Here is a 20,032-nt window from a genome sequence, read left to right on the forward strand (position 1 = left end):
ACAAGGGATTTTTTGGGGTATTGTCGGAAATACTTAGGGATTTTTTTGTGTTCTCATTTTTGCCTTTATTCGATCATCCCTGGCATTTACAATCTGGAGTACCCCCCTGGGCACATGTGCCAGTCAGAATGAAATTTTTATGTTTTTAAGTTACATCCAGACTGTTGTAAAGACCAAGGAGCAACATTTTTTGAAAAAAATATTTAAGTTTATCTGCATTTTTCAAAATACTTGAAACACACACAGGTTATCCCAAAAAACATATTAAAAAAAAAACAAGTGCTAAAGCTGTACTGGTGAGTGTGGTTTTAAATGTTTGAATAAAGGGATGCAGCTTAATATGCACAAATTAAATTGATCAGTGTACGTGTTACTTGGTAGATTTCACATACTTAGCAGCTCTTTCTTTCTGCAGTCTGCGCAAGTCATCTTGCTGCTGTCTAAGCTGTTTGCCAAGACTTTCCATTTGATGCTCATGGTCATCTTGAAACTGTAGTTGTGCTTCCAGTGACACTGGCCCATTCCGTTGGTTCAGTAAATTTGACATGGTTGCACGAGCTCTTAGTTCTTCATTTTCCATGTGAGTAGAGATTTCTTCAACCCGATCACGAAGTACTTGGATTGAGGCATACAGGTTCTCGTCACCACCCTAATTTATAAATGAGATTCTAGTATGTAAATCATTTATGAAAGAAACACAGATACTGTAATACCAAAAATTCTTCATCTGCATCAGTATTGGCCATATTTATAGAGCCATTGCATTATACTCTACAGTGACACTGCTTAATTACTATAGGTTTCTTTTCCTTTGATAGGTGAAACACTGTTCAAACACAGGGTTTCTCACCTTGCCAACTACCATGCAGTCACCTAAAGCTTTCAGTCTATATAATTTGTATTGTAATTAAAAAAAAAGTCATGAAACAAAGTCATACAAGACAAGTTGTGATATAATAAGGGCTGTCCAACTCACCATTGCACTTCTGATGTCAAGGTGAACCAACAAACAGCTCAGTTCATACTCCTCACTATAGGGATTCTTTAATGGCACTGATCTGTATCCTGCGATAAAACACATTTACTTCATTAAAGGTAAAGTTTGTTTCCTCGCCACAGTAGCCCCATGTCATCAGATCTTATTCAAGCTTCTGTAGCATAAAATTCTGGAGTATATATTTGCTTCTTTCCCAGGACTGGATGTTTGACAAAATGCTTGGGATTCCCTGTGATGGGCAGGTTAATTCCTAACTGTTTCCTTTCATGTAAAAAAAAAATTCATATTTAAATTGCTGATAGCAAGATGTAAAGTAAAGAGATGATCCTCACAGTGAAAATGCAATAAAAGAAATTGCAAAAAAGAAGCCTGTAAAAAAATTCAGTGCTTCAACAGGATTTGAACCTGTGACCTCCGCAATACTGTTGTGATTTTCTACCACATGAGCCATGAAGCCACCACACTAGGAGCAAGGTTAATTGTGAGTTCTTAATTCTTAATGACTGTACAAACAATTCAGGCCATTATTTGAAGTAACAAATTTGAATTTAATGCTGTGCTTGGGGAATGGAGTGTAATAACTTTCAGTGCTTCAATCCCAAAGCTTTGTGGAAGAGGGTTTTTAAATACCAGTTTTTAGGTATTTTTTTACCCACCAGTTTTCAAACTGCACATTGGAAATATTGCATGGCCAATGAAGTTAGGTTCACCAAACATGTCTTCATCATTGACAACAAACCGAAGATATGCCAAAGGAGGGCTAATGACATCTACTTCAAATGTAACCCACCATACAGGGTTCAAACCGTTATCAGCTGAAACAACAAAAACACCAAACCCTTGCAGTTAAACTGTTATCTTATGCTGCCCAGGATTAGGTCTGCGATATGGAAAGATTTCTTTTATAACTCATATTCTACTTGGGTCACACTTACATTACAAAAAAAGGATCAATTTAGGTTTCGGAAACGCCACCTACCCCTCCCCAAACCTAACATTAACCCTTACTTATCGCTGGGAAAATGTTAGGTTTGGGGAGGGGTAGGTGAGCAGTTTCCCAGAAACCTAAATGATCCCAAAAAACATGTTTTCACAGGTACTAACATTAACCTAAGGCTGAACCCTAACCCTGAACCCTGATAAGCATGCCAAGTGTCTGTAACCATCAAATATAAACTACCGGTAACAAAAATTCAATTCAGAAAACAAGCATTTGCATCATTTAGTTACTTGATAATTTTGGAAATCACCCATAGATGTACTTCTGGTTTTTTAATAAAACCAATAAACACAAAATTAACTATGGATTTTGAGAACCCAGGCTCACAAACTCTTAACACGGGCCACTTCATGTAATGTTTCATTTTACTGTAAAATGCACCCAGGGGGGGTTTTTGCATTTTATGGGGGGGCAATTTTTTTTTTTAAAATTTTTTTTTTTTTTTTTTTTTTTTTTTTATTTTTTTTAATTGTTTTGAATTTTTGCCCCCCCCCAAAATGCAAAAGAGAAAAATGCCAGCTTACGTTTTGTTTCTGTCTTGAACTTGGTGTTATCATATGGTGCTCCAACTATCTCAACTTCCACAAATGGAGATGCTATTCCACGGCCTGATTTAACAAGATGTCTTGCTGCAATAACCTACAAAATTGCATTTATTTATTGTTCCATCACTTTTTGTAAAACAGGCATTAGGTTAATGAGTCATGAAAGATGTGGAACTTCACAAACAGTTTATGTGACTGTACACATCTCTTGTTACGTAGATGGTCCTAGTAACCTCTCTTTGGTCCCAGTAATAAACTTCGCCTTTGAAGTTGTCTTCAAAAGAAAAATCTCATACATTAAGATTTGGTCTGTTAATTAAAAATAGAAAACCTAACAAATCACAAATCTGAGCTACAATTCTTTTTTAACCATGATGTAAATCTTAGCTTCATGAGGCCTTTCAAATTACCATGCCAATCTTGACATCATAAAAATTATGACATTGGGAACATCTTGCCTAATTGTGAACGAACACTGTATACATTCTAGCTTACACTAAACATTTTCCAGCCTGTTCAATATGCTCTACAGAATGATATGCTGGATGAAGTTACATTAAAAAATGACTTGGGCAACCAAGGGGAGATATTGCATTCAGTGTGTAGATGATACTTTTAAAAACTCACATGATTTTAGTTTTTGTTTACAGATTGCATAATGCAGTTGAGCATTCTAACAGAGTTAGATGTTTACCGTTAAAGTAAGGGTGAGGGGCTCTGCTCCAGAGGCATCCCTGTTGTGAAGTTCAAATGAATCATTTCTGATACACTCTGGCTGTAGAACAAAACCACACCTTGAAAAGAAAAACCCACAGTTAGAATACTACAAATAACACCTTAATAATAATTATTGCTGTCAAGATATATAAGTAAAAATAAATGATAAAAATGAACGACATTTCAGAGTCGTCATGACGCCCTTCTCAAGTTCACAAAAAATGAAAAGAATAAACTGTTTTTCTGACAGTTTATTCTTTTTATTTTTGTGAATTGATAATGGTGTCATGATGACTTCAAAACGTTGTTCGTTTTTATTTTTTATTTTTATTTGCCTTTGTATATCTAAACCTTTGCTCAAGATATGTTTGTATATAAGAACTTATAAGAATCTAGCACTTAAATTATATTAAACATCATTATATCAAACATCATTTTGTTTCACACATTCTTTAACTATATCAACTAATAAAAATAACAGCATATGTGGGGAGTTTGTTTGTTATATGGCTGAGCTCCCACATCTCTCGTAGAGCATTTGACTACCGTGTAGAGATGCCAAATGTTTCACCCCTGTTGGGAGAACTCAGACTAGCTTGTGTCACCTTGTGATAACATTGTCTTTTTTCATACCTTCCATTGTCAAGAAATTTTCCATGGTTTAGCTGCATTGCTCGATCTAAAAGTGAATGTAAAGGATTGACAGACTATGAATATAGAACAATAATACCATGATATTTTTTAACCTAACCTGGCATGAAGCCTCCTTTCCCCTGTTTCTCTACACTTCCCACCCGCTGAATTCACACCCAACTGGTCTCGGACAACAATTCCAAAGATCAACATATTACTTATTTCAATTGTCATTTATTAATTGTTAATTTCCCTTGATTGTACCATGGTAATTCAAGGGATATTTGGGTGAACCTGTGCTTGACTGATTACCTGGTGTTTGATAATTAAGAGCACACAGTTGCACTCCATGGTTCCACATCATAACTGGGTCGTAGTTTGAAGAATCTATTCTGCTCCCCCTTGGATACACTCTACTGAACTGCTTTCTGTGATATCTTCACCGTTGTTAAGGCATTATAATGTAAACCTTTTTTTTTTTCATGAACAGCTCCAAGACAAACATGAGCATACTCAAACTCAACTCTATTTATTTAACATCTAACATTTCCTGTGTGATAGAAGAATATCCAGAAAATCTGACACAGTTTGCAATGTCCTGGCCCATCTAACCCACCCATTTCTTCCAAATACATGTATAACTCACACAATCGATTTTCGCTTTCTAGTTATCAGCAACCTTGTTTTTTTATTATCTTTGGGGGACAATCTTCAAGGTGTTAGTTTATTACCAAATACAAAAGTCACTTGGACCAGTAAATATAAACAAGAAAGGATACTTGATAAATTCTTTGCTCCATTTCTTGCTTATGAATTTTTCAAGTCTAGTTTCAGGGAATGAAGACATCTCATAGTGTTTGCCAGACACATCTACAAGAGGAAAAAAGAAAGGACAGACACAGTTAGTTGTTAAAAAAGAACATTGGCAAAGTATATGTATGAGATCATTTCAATTAGATTCATTAAATTAATTCTTACCCTATTCACAAGCTTTCAGTTCATAAAGCTCAATAAATAATAATAACAAGTTATAAAAAGATAAAAGATAAAAGTCTGCCTAGCTGAAGATCTCGCCTCTTTTAAGAAACTACTGTCCTAATCAAAATTACCTATACAAAAATTGCAGTTGTTCTTACTGTTGACTGTAATTTTTAAAGACCTTTTTAAGTGTATAGATTTTAGATTCATTTTTAATTGAATTATTGTAAATTTTTAAAGAACTTTTTAATTGTAATTTTAGATTTTTTAATTGAAATTGTAATTACCTTTTAACTAGAGTTATATTTATATAGATTTCTACATGTATATATTCATACCATTATCACAATTTTGTACATATACACACTTTTTACCTTTTAACCATCTTTTATTTGTAAATTTTAAACCTTTTTTTTTCACAAGCTACAGCTCCTAAGCTCTTCGTAGATAAAAAAAAAAAGTCAGCAAGCACCTCACATGGGTATCCATGTCTAATTTGTGCTCTCACCTTTGAGAAATACCCTTGCCGTTTTTTTTTTTAAATCTTGTATATATTAAATAATATATTTTTAATTTATATACCAGTATTTATACCATGCCATAAAACACAGCCAACAGAAACAGGAAGCCGTTGTAATTCGACGGTATTCACCCAACCTCCCACGCACTGCGATGTCCGACTTAGTAGCGACAGGGTAAAAAGTTACACCCCGGGGACCCACCCGAACACACCACCTAAAGGCCCGAGAACAGCGACCGTGGGAACCGGCAAGCGTTGCATAACTAGTGTATATTTATGTTTTTTTCCTTTTCTTAGATTACTTATAAATTATTTAAATAAAAATAAAATATTTAAAGTATTTGTTCCTATTATTTGACACTGCAGGTATAATGTAAAATTTTCTTTGGAAAGTGGAAGGTTCTTACCCCATTTTTCTTTTAAGTAAAGCTTAGGATATGCATATTTGGCTATTAGCACTTCTTGATTTCATTTCAGCTGAAGCATACGAGAGAAAATCCATCTAAAGCAGCTAGCTCAACCAATCAATTTTTGGACATAAAAAATCTATTAATTTTTTGGATTATTGTATGGCAAATACTTTGATTTTAAGCTATCCAATGGTAGGTGTTTGTGAGCTCCTACTATACCACCAGTCTTTAGTGGTAAACATCTAAAACATAAGCCAACATGTTTTGTGGGGTACAACATGTGTGGCAACAGGCCAATTCCAATGTATTAAAATTCTAACTTGGCTATAAAGGCCTGGGGGTATAAAACAATAAGAAGCCGAGCCTCTGAGCCAACTTAGAATTTTTTTAAATAATATCAGAATTAATTAACAAATAAAGAAGCTAGTTTTTTTTTTTTATAAAAACGGCGGGCTTTGGGAAGGGGGAGGGGGTTTTTTTTTTTTTTTTTTTTTTTTTTTTTTTTTTTCCCGCTTTTTTTTTTTTTTTTTATTTTTTCGCCCTATTTAAAGAGGTATAAATACTAAAAATAGACAATAGGAATTAATTATTATAAAAGTTGTGAAGTATAAGAAAAAAAATATGGATGCTTCGACGTTGACTAAACGTCATTATCAATTAACGTTATTATTATTAATTCCTTATATCAGAATTGGCCTATTTATATATTTGTGTGCACTATCCATTATTCAGAAAAACAAAAACATACTTTCAATATCAAACTGTACTGGCTGACAGTAAACAACCAAGTCAGAGAGCTCTTGACTCAGGTTAGACTGCCGCACCATTCTTTGTACTCTTGCTTCCCTTTCTTCTGCCATTTGTTGAAGTACTTGTAACCATTCATTTAGATCCTGCAAGATAATAAACTTGTGTTATTGTGTTGTTCCAGAAAATATCCATACGTTCCCCCCACAGAGGGTTTTTTAGTATGAACCCCTCCTCCCTCCCTTTAAACATTATGGCCTATAAGATCCCCCTCCCCTTTGGAAATTCCAATGACCCTCCATAAGTTATTGCATTAAGGCCAGTGACGTCAGAATGTATCTGTGATGGTACTGAACAAAATTAGAAAAAGACATTGAATACAATACCTCTTGTGACTCCGCTGCTGCTTCCAGTAGAACCTGCCCATCCCGTTTGGCAATTTGAACAATAAACTTCTGTCCTGGTTTACTTGATGTTTCTAACCAGCAAAAATGTTAACAATCAGACACATACTCCTCCAATTCCTAATCTTTGCTAGAACTGAATTATGTTTATAATAACCTTGATATTCAACATCAACCATCCAAATCAATCAATAGGTGTACAGTATGTTGTTAAATTGATTCTCATGTCAAATTTCTTTTCAACCTACACACACACATATAGGTTACACTCTTTCTACCTGAAGATAACACTCTTACAAGGACATAAAACAATTTGAGTCATTAAGAATAAATCCCAATTAATAAATAACTGATGACTGCATCTTTTTATCTCCCCAACTCTTTTGGTCTTTTATTGTTTTTGGAAATTTTCTTTTGGAAATTTTAAAAATTCTTTTGGGGGGTTTTTTAACCCGGCCCCCTAAACAAAAAAATTTATTACATAATATATATAATTAATCAATATTTTGAGTGATTTTGACAGTGTTATTTTGTGGTTGAAACAGAGAATAGAATATTTATTTAGCTTATTTTTTGTGAACATTTTGTATAGATTTTTGGATACAGTTTTAACCTGAAAACCCATACAACCTACATAATTCACATAATTATATACCGGTAACTAAAATTTTTATATTCAACCTTTCAGGTAGAAGATGAATTAAATTACCTTGCAGAATGCATTTCAAAATCCTGAAATGTGACAAGGTTCAAGAAGGTTCATATTACAAAGAGATTTGGGGCTTGTTAGAACTCAACATGCATTGAAACACAGGCAGGAACTATACATCACCCAGTAAACTAAGTAGTATCACTAAATAGAGCAGAATGTTCAAAGTATATAGTGATTAGTTAATAAACAATTAACATACCAACTATACATCCCTGGAGATCAATACTTCCTTTCTGAAGATCACCTAATGGGGACACTTCTTGATTCTACAAGTAACATAATGCAAAATAACAATTGAAACTAGTTATTAATAATAGCACTGCTATTACTCATTACTTATAAAATTCAAGCAATTTACTATCTTTTCATTTCGCTAGCTTTTCATTGATAGTTATACCAGACTCTAAGCAGATTTATGATTGAAAAGTTTACATTTAACCTTTTTATAACTGGGTCTAAGTGTCAATTTAAAAAATGTCTTTTACGATCCAGGTATCTTTCTAGTTTCCACAACATTATAAGAAAAAAGAGTCTTAGTTTTACTGAGATTACATTATTCTACACCTTTCCAATTCAAATACTTTTCTGTGCAGTCTGTCAGCAAAATAGTTATTATCAGCGAAATTGGCATGCTCAAAGCTTTGTTTTTATAATTAGTGAAGTCGTGTTAAATCCTCGTTAGCCGTGAATAGACTGAATGCTTTATAAAAGTAACAGTTTACCTCAATTGCTCAATTGATAGTTATTAAATAAAGGGCTGGTTACTATTAATTTTTTTTAAACCAAAGTTAAAAAAGAAGCAAGGTGCATTACATTACCTCAGCATTGTCATCTTCACCATTCATCTCAACTGCTTTGACATCTTGCTCTTCCTCTGCCACATAGTTAATCTCCTCACAGTAATTAGCTGGAAAGAACTTCTGCTTTTGTCCTCCATAGTCACCAATCCACCTTTATTTCCAAACAAAACAAATTCAAAACTGTTGTTAATGCTGTTATGATTAATCCTGCTTTCTAGATTATATTCTTGTGAGAAATAATAATAAAAAAATTGATAAATTTAGTGAAGTTCAGTCAGGTATTTCTAACTCAAAATTTGTTGTTCTTACCAAATAGTTTAATGTACATTAGCTGCTCACTATAAAGGAAGGCTTGTTAATATGATCTTTGTCTCGAGATCATTACCAGTATGTACCAACTATCCCCTTGGAAATTTGTTGGTCAGTTAAATGTGCTGTTAATTTATCCAATTCCTTACCTATTTTAGACCAAAATACAACTACAGAACCCAGTTGTTCTCAGGGTCAGTAATTAATGCTATCCATCAGATAAATTACTATCTATAGTGAATATACGTGCTGTGGTTTAATTTTTGGGGGGTTCAAAATTTTTCAAACCCGTTTGATTTTTAGTTTTCATTGACTGATATTAATTATCATAAGCTGAACCAAAGGAAAATAAAAATCAAACTGGTTTGAAAAATTTTTAACCAAGCAAATGTTTAATCTACAACAGATATTATGTGAACACAAAACCAACATTGCTGTACAATGGATAGTGATTTTTAGGCAGCATTATCCAGCCTATAATCAACTTGCCAAGAACTTGAACAAAAGTGTACTTCCTTGCCAGGAAATGATCTGCAAATTAATTTTTTGCTTCTCTGGAATTTATTCAATACTGAAGGAAATTAAAAAACATACCATCCCCCATCCTCCTTGCTGACGTTTGTGATGAATGCACCACGACAAAATGACATCTCATCTGGATTTTGAGCTTCATAATCCCATAATGCTCTACAAGCAGCCTAGACATTGTTGTGGAAAAATGTATACAGCTATTTCGAGAAACGTTGTCGGAAAAAAGCACAAAACAGCACAAGCCAATCCCTAAAGGTAGTATGGGTAGACGTATTGACCTACTGCACGTGTTGAATACTAATGAGATATAACAACAAAATAAGCGCAATTTTCAGGTTTTCTTTCTTTTCAGACATGTAGAAACAAGGTACGTTTAGACCCTCTGAAGTTCAGAAGAATTTTTCCTCACTCAAAGACATGCGCCAGTAAATGTAAAGCTACAGATATAGGCCTCCTGAGAAGAAAAACAAATTCTCCACGTGCAAAAATACAAACTTGTAAATTTTCTCTAGGTCAATATGCAAAATTCCGGTGAATACCCAGACCACCTTTCGGGCTTGTCGCGTGCACTTTGATGGTTTTTTTTTTCGACAACCTTTCCTCGAAATAGCTGTATACAGAAAAATGTCTAACAAGGAGTTATTAAGAAGGCTCGATGTAGTTTTTTTAGCACTAAGGGTGGTTGTTTTGAAAATGAAAATTATCAAGGAAGCCAATCTTCGATTTTTGCCAAAATCAACCATGATCAAATATGACCATTCTCGACCCCAGAGCTCTTCTCTTTTGCGCATGACTGACGGCGAGAAGAGCTCTGGGCAACCCTGGAACAGAGCCTATTCTCATTTGAAGTTCGTTGAAACAATGAAAACACTTCTGATTGGCCGATCTGTAACGCGCCAAAATTTGAACGTGCGTCGGCTTAGTTGTCCTGGCCCCTGGGGAATTGAATGTCTGTGCTTTATGTAAATCAAAGATTGTGCACGCAATCGTAATATGTGCTGTTTTCGGATGTATTTCTGTTTGGAGACGAAATCAACAGTCTCAGAGCAATTCCTCTTCACTTAAATAACCATGTTTATTTTATAACGACGTTTAACAGCAGAGAATCGTTCAAAAACAGCACTTATTACAATTACGTGACACGACCTGAATTTGCATAAAACCGCAGACATGTCTGAATCGAATGAATGCAACGGTCGAATGACTTTTTTAATTATTCACTTGTTGAACATTTTAAAATAAAGTATTCATTTAGAAAAACTACCTTGCTGATTTTAACTTTACTGGGGCTTTACACGAGCTAAAGCTGTAACATTAATTTTTGCTGAAATTTGCAACAAAATCCTACTGCTTGTAATCGTTGCAAGAGCCGTTTTTTGTCTCTGGAATGTGGAGCGTGCGCAATAGAGTCATCGTAGCCAGATTTTGGCTACGCTTGCGTGGAGTTTCCCAGAGCTTTTGTCGCCGTCAGTCACGTGAAAAAGACAATAGCTCTGGGGTCGAGAATGAAATATGACCAAAGTTTAATTTTTTACTGGTCACTTAGTCACAAAGGTTACCATAGCAACGATTGTCGTTTTCTTTCGTTTTCAAACAAGCCTATTTGATGATAATAATAATAATAATAATAATAATAATAATAATGACTCTTGGTGTTCATTTTTTTGATATGTTAGAGTTAAGTAGATTGACTAACTGTTGACAAAAATTGAAAAAAATTGTAATTGTTGAAAAAAATTGTAAGAGCATTTTCAAGTAAATCATGATGCATATTCTCCCCGAAATTGCACAGTCATGTTCCCCTCACACTTCACTTCATGGTCTTTTAGAATACTGTTTATGATATTAGTTTATGGGGTTTAAGGATCATAAAATCACCTTCAGTTTGCTTACACAGCAGCAAATATTAGTTCATAGGTATTAAGTATGAACAAACTAACCTTTGTGATGAACTGGTTAGGTTCATGATAATGAGTTCCACTCCCATAGATTGCTTCCTCATCTGGGGACTGAATTACCAGTATTATTTTATTATAAATCCATAGCTTACATGTGAAGCTGCAGGTTATCTTAGAAATCAGCTGCATGCATCTCCTTATTTGCTAAATACTGGAAGGCTATGTTAAATTTTTAAATACCGATACAAGTTTATGATCATGTGGAGTGGGTTTGGTATTAAAACAACGAGAGAAAGAAGTGATGTCATTCGCTGTTTTCACCGTTCCCATAAATAAATACACATTGCTTACCCCCCAAAAGTTTTGCATAAGCATTGTTTTCCATTTCTCTCGGGATTTACAGTGATGTACTACAATCATCCTAAGAGAAATTGAAAACAATGCCTATGCAAAAATTTTGGGGGTAAACATGGTGTATTATGGGATTGTGAAAAAGCAAATTGGGAAAAATATATTTGTGGTGGTAATTCAGTTATCAACTCCTAACTGCTACAGCTATAAAACAAATTGTGAAGGCTAATGATTACTGATCAGGATATTCTATGCATTCAGGACTTCTGTAAGCAACAACGTCTTCTTGTAAGTTTTGTGGTCATGCAACATTGTAGATTCTTAACCAAAAAGATGGTTTTCCTATAGCTATGTCCTATAGGAAAATAATGCACTTTTGAGGTCTAAAAAGCAGCTGGATGCCCTAACCTAATGGCTTGTGCATCCGCTGTCAGCTTTTCTAGGCCTCAAGCGTGATTATTTTCTTATATGGAAAACCATCTTTTATTTGGTAATTAAAAAGCCTTGAAGTTTGTTTTTGTTCTACACCATTATAACTAGGCATGCTGAAATATGAATCAGAAAACTTACCTGTCCGACTTTTGACAACACCTAAAGAAATGGGCAGTAAAAATCATTAAAAACAAACAGTAAAAGACAGGTAAACCTAAGACACGTTACAGACAAAACACAATTTACACTAAAATGGTTATTGACAGTTTTTTGCTCTCAAGGCAAACTGTATTGTGCAGTTCCAGAACATATCCATACCCACCCCAAGGAAAGTCATTGCAAATTCTGAGGGGGAGGGGGTTCTCAAAAGCCAACATTTTTAAAGAAAAGTATGGGGCTTAACTGGAATTTTCAGAGGGGCCAGGAATTCAAACCAAAAAACCTTAAGTGGAAGAGGTATGGATATTTTCTGGAACAACACATTCCATTTAATTTCTTACATCTTCATTGATTTGGTACTTGAGTTTCATTCCTTTGTACAGTGGATGCCTCATGTAGAATTCAACCAATTCCACCAAACTTTCAAACTGAGCTGTGCCTATTGTGAAAAGACGCCCTTCACGCTTTATCCGGCAGTGCTTAATCTTGCCTTCCGCTCTGCAATTAAACACAACTGGGCATAATATGACAGAGTCTTGTTTAATTTACAAACTAGTTTACTACTAGTCCAAGGGAGCAGAAGTTTCACATATAACACACCCAGTGCATTCCATGCAAAAGGAACACCTCATTTATAACAGGCAATCAGAAATTACTTAGACCTTGTTAGTGGCGTCATCACATTTGTCTTACAGGTGTATATGGGCTAACGTGAGCACTGATTTGTGCGCAAGATATTTCAAACAGTCATAGTCAGCATGTTATGGCCTTTTAAAAAAACAATTTTGTTCAAAACAGAAAGTTTTAGTGACCCTGATTTTATCAATGAATTTAATCATTACCCTGATAGAAGAAAACTCTCAAAACAGCGACCTTAAACTTTTTGAACTTATTAAGGAGGCACTGAACACATTGCAACAAAACATAATGCCATACCGTACCTAAAGGAGATAGCAAATGACAACTCCTCATTCTGTGATTCTGACTGGTTTTCCATTTCTGAATGCTCAGATGATGGCTGATCAGACTCTTTCTTTCTCACAAGAAAGGCACCATTTTTTCTGACCCTCTTCAACATGTCCTCTGCCTTGTCTCTTTTTAGATTGTCATGGTACCAACTGCAGGGTTCAAAATAAAATCACAGCTTTTAGCCTGAATTTGTAAACTTTTCTGTCAAGGTTCATTTTGTCTTAGCTGTCAAACACATTTTTGTGCAAAAAAAAGTCTTGCTTACATGTGCAGAAACAAAAAGGCGGTAACGCAACAGTTTGTGAAGACAAACTTGCATATTGCAAGCTTAAACAAACATGTACATGTGAAAAAGAATTTGCCTGATGTCAACTTTTGCACATGCTTCAAATTTCCAAACCTTTTTCTACTCTTTCTAATCATTTTAAAACGTTGGCTGCTTTAATATTGTCTGATGTAAAATGTTTACTATAACATTACAGGGACTTTAATTTTAGTTGTCCGATCAAAGCATGACATTTTCTACTTCTTCAAGTGTGGTCAAAGTGCCGGTTGCTATTTTCAACCCTGAACTGCACGTCAAAACGTAAGGCATGCTCAATTCTTCTATTCCATATATTTCATTTTTAAACACATTCAAAAAAACTCTAAACGATAATGAGCTTAAAACTGTAAAAAATCACTAATTTTTTCTGTGTACTCACTCTTTTTCAAGATATGCATTTGGCTGTTGTGCAAGGAATGATGGATTTGTAGGAAAAAAGGAAAAAGTACCAGATTAGTAAGAAACATAGGCAACAGCTTATCTAATAACATAAGATAAAACTCACATGGGCTGCTGCAGACAACAAACTGGAGCAACAATATTTCTGACTAAGTACTCATGTTGAGTTACATGATTTACTGCCTTGTTCCTAATTTATTTTGACAAAAATAAACTGTATTTAATCTCCAATTTAAAACTTAAGAGCAAATTACTAACTGTAGGCTGTAACCCTGACACTCCATCATACTAGTGGCAATGTGCATACATGTAGCAACAGAGCTAAGACGACAAGTATATTTATGGGTTAGAGACTGTTGTAAGTGTTTTGTTGACAAATACACGCACGCGCTTGCCGCACAATGAACGAGAAATTTTCAATACTGCACGAGGCGTAGCCGAGTGCAGTATTGAAAATTTCGAGTTCATTGTGAGGCCAGCAAGTGCGTGTATTTGTCAACAAAACACGAACGGACAGACTCTAACCCTTTTAATATACAATCTGAGTACACTGCAAGCGATCATCGACTTAACGAACTTCAAGCAATAAGCTTAATGTTTAAAAGTAAGATGTGTGGTAGTACATAATTACACGGGATTACATCAATAATATAAAAATCACAAATAAGCTGTACAGAAATAAAGCTTAAAATGGTTCATAAAATCGTTCATCAGCTGCTGTGGTCGTTCATAAATACAGTCAGCGAGAAGCTTGTTCAAAGCAAGTCGATGGCAAGAAACTACAAGCAAGTCAATTGCAAACAAAAATGTATTTATTAAGCTGCAGTTTACCTTTGAACATGAACGCGCTTCAAGTTGTTATCCTCTTCGATTTTGTTTGGTATTGGATCGTTGATAATTTGAGGAATACATTTTTCTTCCACTTCTACAAGCCTTGAAGCTGAAGACATTTTCAATAATGCACAATTTTTGTGCATTATTGTCAATACTGCACTGTCGGAGTTTGCTGACGACAGGTAAAGCAAAATCACGTGATCTATTTTAACCAATTGCGCGCGTGGATTTTGGACAGTGAACGAAGATTGTATATTAAACATAGATTATTACATGTTAAGAGCCTGATATTAAATTGTTCCCATTCACAAGTTGAACAAATATCTTATCGTGAATGAGCAAGTCTTCATGTGCCTGTGCAAGAAATTTGGTGTTAAAAATGAAAGAATAAAAACCAATTATATGCATGTGAAAAAATTGCTACTGTAATTGCTTATCAGAGGTTATTTGTTCACAGTAATTGCAACTAACTGTCCTGTGTGGATGACAAACTAATGTGATACTCAAAATGTTTATTTTTCAATGTCAGTCTCATTAGGATTGGTTCTGTAGATGATCAGAGGCACCCAACGGAATATTTCGTTAAAATATCTGTTCGGAAGACGATTTGAGATCTAGAATTTTCGGAACATTCATTGTAAATTTTTTTGCTTGCCTGCCTTTCCTAGGATTTTCGAATATCTAAAAAATGGTATAATTGTTCATTTTTAACGGATTTTTACTCTAAAAAGGTCACCTAGAATTTTCGGGAGCCCTTCTCTGGCTGGAATTTTTTCGAAAAGGTAAGTTTTGATCCCTATAACTTTCGGATCACTAGACTTTCAGCTAGGAAATCCGAACAGATACAAAAATTTTAGGGGATAAAAATATGCTTATATCTACCGTTTAAATACTAAAATACGTTCAACGGTGCAATCTTTAAGTGGTATTGAACTATATTCTCGATGGGTGCCCCCGGATGATGAACCCAACAAAGTGCTGCAGTGTCAATCCCAATTTAATGGCAATTAAAGACACAAATAATATGCACTATAAAAGCATCTCAAATGCAATCAAACAGGTCAATGAATTATGACCCTAAAGGTATTGCTAAGACAAAAAGATAACCTACACTATGTCTAATTGTATTATAATTTAGTCTCACTATACATTGTAATTAAGTGAATCACCTGAGGGATAGCATCTGTCAGCGTGAGTTCAAAGTTCTGACTTTTGAGTGGATGAGTCTGATAAAAATTAATGAGGCTGTACAAGCTGTCAAAAGTAACTTGATCAACAAGGTAGTACTTGGTCTGTCCATTCTCTTGTTTGGATTTGATTCGACAGTGCTGCACTCTTCCTTTACGCCTGATGTTTTAAAAAACCTCAGGTTAGTGTTACATCCAATGTATTATTGTAAAAATTTCATAGGAACAGTGGTAGTTACTTCCAGATTTAGCTGGCTTTTCAGTCTGCTATAATTCGAGACAAAAAGGATAAAATAGTTGAAAAGAATTTACATCAGAACAGAGTAGAGTGGACTCAGGACTAATTTTTCGAACCCTTGCTTTATCGAACTTCCAGATAACTCAAGCCAATAGTCATTTCCCTTCCCTCAGTCAAACACAGCAATGTAATCCAATTTCTTGAACTCCTTATTTTCTCAAAGCAATTTCCGTTTCCCTTAGAGGTTCAAGAAACTGGGATTCTATTGTACCTTACATAGAATAAGGATTGCAACAAAATGTATCAGGTACTGGATAGTTGATACACATGTGGTATCTCTGAAGTTTTGTCTTTCAAAAAGTTGTCACATTAAGTAAAATTCCTAAGAGGGGAAATAGCATATAGTAACATGATGCCGATTTCTAGAACTTTTTCATTTTAGTAAACACTTCATTTAACAATTAAGGTAGCAAAAAGAAGTAAAAAATTACTAACAAACCTGAGGTCCTCCTAAAGTTTAAAAAACTATTTTTTGGTCATACAGTTAGTCAAACAGTGGTTTAAACTCAGTTAGTGGGTAAAGTACAAATTAAATTTTAACCCATTATCACGTACCAGAAAGACAGTGAAAAGTCTCCCACAAAAGTTGTACTCTCCCGTACAAGAAAAGAGCCATCTCCACGATTGAACTGCTTTAACAACATTTCAGCTGCTTTTCGTCCATCTGGAAGCTTGCCGTGAAACCATCTAAAGTAGAGAAGATAAGAAAGCAGGGTAAAAAGGCTGAGACTGCATACAAGCCTACCCCGGTAGTGGCCCATCAAACCAGGGCTTATCCTGGTTTCTACAGCATGAAGCGACGACTAGAAGTATCTCTATCCTTCCTGGACGGAATACTAGTCCATCGCAGGGTTCCCCCCCCCCCCAGCATTAAATTGGCTTGTACCAATTGCTACACCTGGGTGAAGAGAGGCACTATGAGAGTAAAGTGTCTTGCCCAAGAACACAATGTAGCGCCTGGCCAGCTGGGCTCAAGAGCCCAGACCACTTGATCTAGAGTCCACCCAACTAACCATTAATTAGGTCCACCACGCCTCCCATAAAGATAAGAAAGTATCTCGTATCATTATTTTAATGTATGATTCCAAATAATTATAATAAATACACTGAAAACTGCATAAACATAATCATGTTAATTTTAATATTACTTTACTCACTTTGGTACAGGTCAATCAAAGAAAAATAAATTTGCTATTTATTGATTGGGAGTTTATTTAAAAAAGGGGAAAACCAAGAAAATAGTAGAATAACATAACTTTTAAATTCTTCATGTAAAACCTTTCAAAGCAAATTCAATTGCAGTTGAAAAGGGGATTTTGTGTCAAAGAGCTAAAGAAGGAAAGTAGAAGTAAGTGCACTAACCTCTCACCAAAGTGAAGTTCATCTTTGGATGACTACAAAAAGAAAATCTTTTTTAACATGACATGTTTATTTATTTGTTGTTCGATCACTGCCAGTTTTATTTCATTTTTGAATCAATTGCATTTGATTTACAGCTTTTTACCTCTAAATTTAATAAACTTACACTTATATTGACTTTTGCTAGAAAGAAGACCTTAATTTTGTCTGCAACTGGATGTAAAGTGATCAGAGGTAATATTACTTATTGCACCATTGACTCTAATAAAACCATTGCAAGACTTACAGAAAACATACAAAGTCAACATTGATATGATCTCAGCAATCCCTATCACTTACTAGTTGATACCAGAAGATATCATCCTGTGAATAAACCAAGTGTTTGCTTAAATAATATGCAACCTTACAGCTAAATCCATCAATAATAATTTTTTGATGAAAAATAATGTGTAAATATTAAAAAAAAATCTGCAATAAAACAATTTGCATCGAGGCCAGTTTTTAAAAACTCTGCATGTACAAAAAATTCTTGCAATTAGGAAACAAGACTGTTAATTCATCCACATAAAAATGGTGACAGAAAGATTTTATTTTAACTGAGCATACAAGCAGTTTATTTACCATGATGACTGAAACTGAAACTTTATTTAAAGGAGCTACCTCACAGGGATTTTTGCAGATTTTTGGTCTTAACTGTTCTAAAATTAGTGCTATGCAAATTTGCCCATAAAAAACATTGTTTGAACATCTAAAGGAATATATAACCTTAATTTGACGATAGAAATCAAGCTATGTTCATAAATATCTATTTTTGGGAAGACGTGCAGAACAACTTAAAAAGTGAAGCAAGTTGTCAAAAGTTGCAATCCATTTCCATCCTAGCCATCCGCAGCCAAACCTTTTATTTTTGGGATTCTCGCAACATACACGTAAATATAAATTTTGGCTCTTTGAAAATCTGGTAAAATCTGTGACAAGGCCCTTTAAGCCCAGCTTTTTAAAATGATTTCCAATATTACAACAGCTATCTGGAAAGGTCATATTTGAAATTAATGCTTTGCAGTCCTCATCCTACTTTCTAGTGATCAGTGTAGAATGAATCTGTTGTAAGTGTTATTGTTATCAAAAAAATGTACCTCACAGGAAACCTTAAACTTGCTGTTAGATGAAGGTTAAAGGAGAAATTAAGGCAAATCCTGTTGATTATACAAGTTTGAAAAAATATTCTAAAGAGAAATTTAATTACTTCTCCAATTCCGTTTCCATCAGATCCCTCGTCCTCGTCATCCTCCTCAGCTTTGGTTTGTTCTTCTGTCCAGAACAGCTTGTTCTTTGTCAAGCAAAAGAAATGCTGATTCCAAACCTATCAATCAAATGCATCTCATCAATTAGCAAGAAGGAATGGTGCATTCACCTAACAAAGGTATTCACTGGGCTCTTTTGCAGCTATCTTTCTCCATTCTCTACTTTTGAGATCCCCTCCCCTCTTGGAGTAAAATAAAAATCATTTCAGTAAGGAAATTAGGTTATATACAAACTTTCATTTTCAGCTTTGACTGTCCACATTCAGATTCACATGATGCAAAAAACCTGCTCATTGCAGTAATAGTTAAGCCACTACCTCAAATTTGGCAAAACAGAACGTTCTATAATTCTCCACGGGAGACAATGCGCCCAACACTTGGCGGCAGGTCCTTCACTTACTCTGCACCGGCTTTATGGAACAGTTTGCCGGCCGACCTGCGTATTATTACGACACTTGGTGTTTTTAAAAGTAAACTTAAGACATTTTTATTTAGATCAGCTTTTTAATGTATCTTTTTAAATTTTTACTGTATTTTACCTTTAGGTTTTAGTAGTTTTATGTATATGTATACTTTTTATTGTTTTTAATGAAATTATTGTAAAGCGCTTTTGATCAGCACATGTAAAAAGCGCTATATAAATTATTAAATTATTATTATTAATTATTATTATTATAATAATCAATTTATACAGTGGCATACCCCCATAGCAGCACCCCAAAATAACTGACTCGTAAAAATAGCCAGTTCCACTTAATACTCTGTGACCTCTTTGTGTAGAACATATTAAGTAATTTCCATAATCTGCTTATAGCTGGCATGTATAAAGCTTAATAAAAACTTACATGATCAATTTCATCTTCTAGCAGTAGATACCCATTCTTCAGTGACTGACTAAGATCATCCTCTAAAACTACACAGGACAAAAACAGGACGAACATAATTTCATATCTCCAAGCAACCATGTATTATGCTGTTTAAATATTTATTATATAAACCTACTAATTAGGATGTTTTTGACAACTTTCCGAAGATTTAAAAAACTTTTCGAAGCATTTCCGAAGCTTTGCAAAGATTGTCGAAGAATGCCAAGGAAGATCCGAAGATGTTTCAACTTAAAATCGGTTAACTTTGACTCATTCTATTGAAACAGGGCAAACTTGTCAGAAAAAGTTTGGAAATCGATATCTTCACATGTGAAGATAACATGTTAT

The 20,032-nt window shown here is 34.6% G+C and overlaps 1 protein-coding gene across 2 annotated transcripts in view; it reads right to left on the minus strand.

Annotated features, from left to right (window-relative positions):
* LOC144650051 (1-phosphatidylinositol 4,5-bisphosphate phosphodiesterase gamma-1-like) overlaps positions 1-20,032 on the minus strand; it is a 35,697-nt gene that overhangs the window by 2,287 nt on the left and 13,378 nt on the right. For both annotated transcript variants that reach the window (XM_078509697.1, XM_078509696.1), the window contains 23 exons: positions 19,664-19,731; positions 18,761-18,877; positions 17,518-17,549; positions 16,711-16,842; positions 15,840-16,017; positions 13,817-13,839; positions 13,085-13,261; positions 12,485-12,641; positions 12,123-12,143; positions 11,244-11,312; positions 9,367-9,470; positions 8,482-8,614; positions 7,863-7,929; positions 6,934-7,025; positions 6,549-6,693; positions 4,672-4,762; positions 4,205-4,329; positions 3,893-3,938; positions 3,237-3,336; positions 2,522-2,636; positions 1,654-1,812; positions 977-1,065; positions 393-649 (listed from right to left, as the gene is read on the minus strand). In XM_078509697.1, the coding sequence (XP_078365823.1) occupies positions 393-649; positions 977-1,065; positions 1,654-1,812; positions 2,522-2,636; positions 3,237-3,336; positions 3,893-3,938; positions 4,205-4,329; positions 4,672-4,762; positions 6,549-6,693; positions 6,934-7,025; positions 7,863-7,929; positions 8,482-8,614; positions 9,367-9,470; positions 11,244-11,312; positions 12,123-12,143; positions 12,485-12,641; positions 13,085-13,261; positions 13,817-13,839; positions 15,840-16,017; positions 16,711-16,842; positions 17,518-17,549; positions 18,761-18,877; positions 19,664-19,731 (2,497 nt within the window). The remainder of the gene's footprint in view (positions 1-392; positions 650-976; positions 1,066-1,653; positions 1,813-2,521; positions 2,637-3,236; positions 3,337-3,892; positions 3,939-4,204; positions 4,330-4,671; positions 4,763-6,548; positions 6,694-6,933; positions 7,026-7,862; positions 7,930-8,481; positions 8,615-9,366; positions 9,471-11,243; positions 11,313-12,122; positions 12,144-12,484; positions 12,642-13,084; positions 13,262-13,816; positions 13,840-15,839; positions 16,018-16,710; positions 16,843-17,517; positions 17,550-18,760; positions 18,878-19,663; positions 19,732-20,032) is intronic.

Source organism: Oculina patagonica, chromosome 4, assembly GCF_052425735.1.
Source record: "Oculina patagonica isolate OP01 chromosome 4, crgOcupat, whole genome shotgun sequence".
Lineage (NCBI taxonomy): Eukaryota > Metazoa > Cnidaria > Anthozoa > Scleractinia > Oculinidae > Oculina > Oculina patagonica.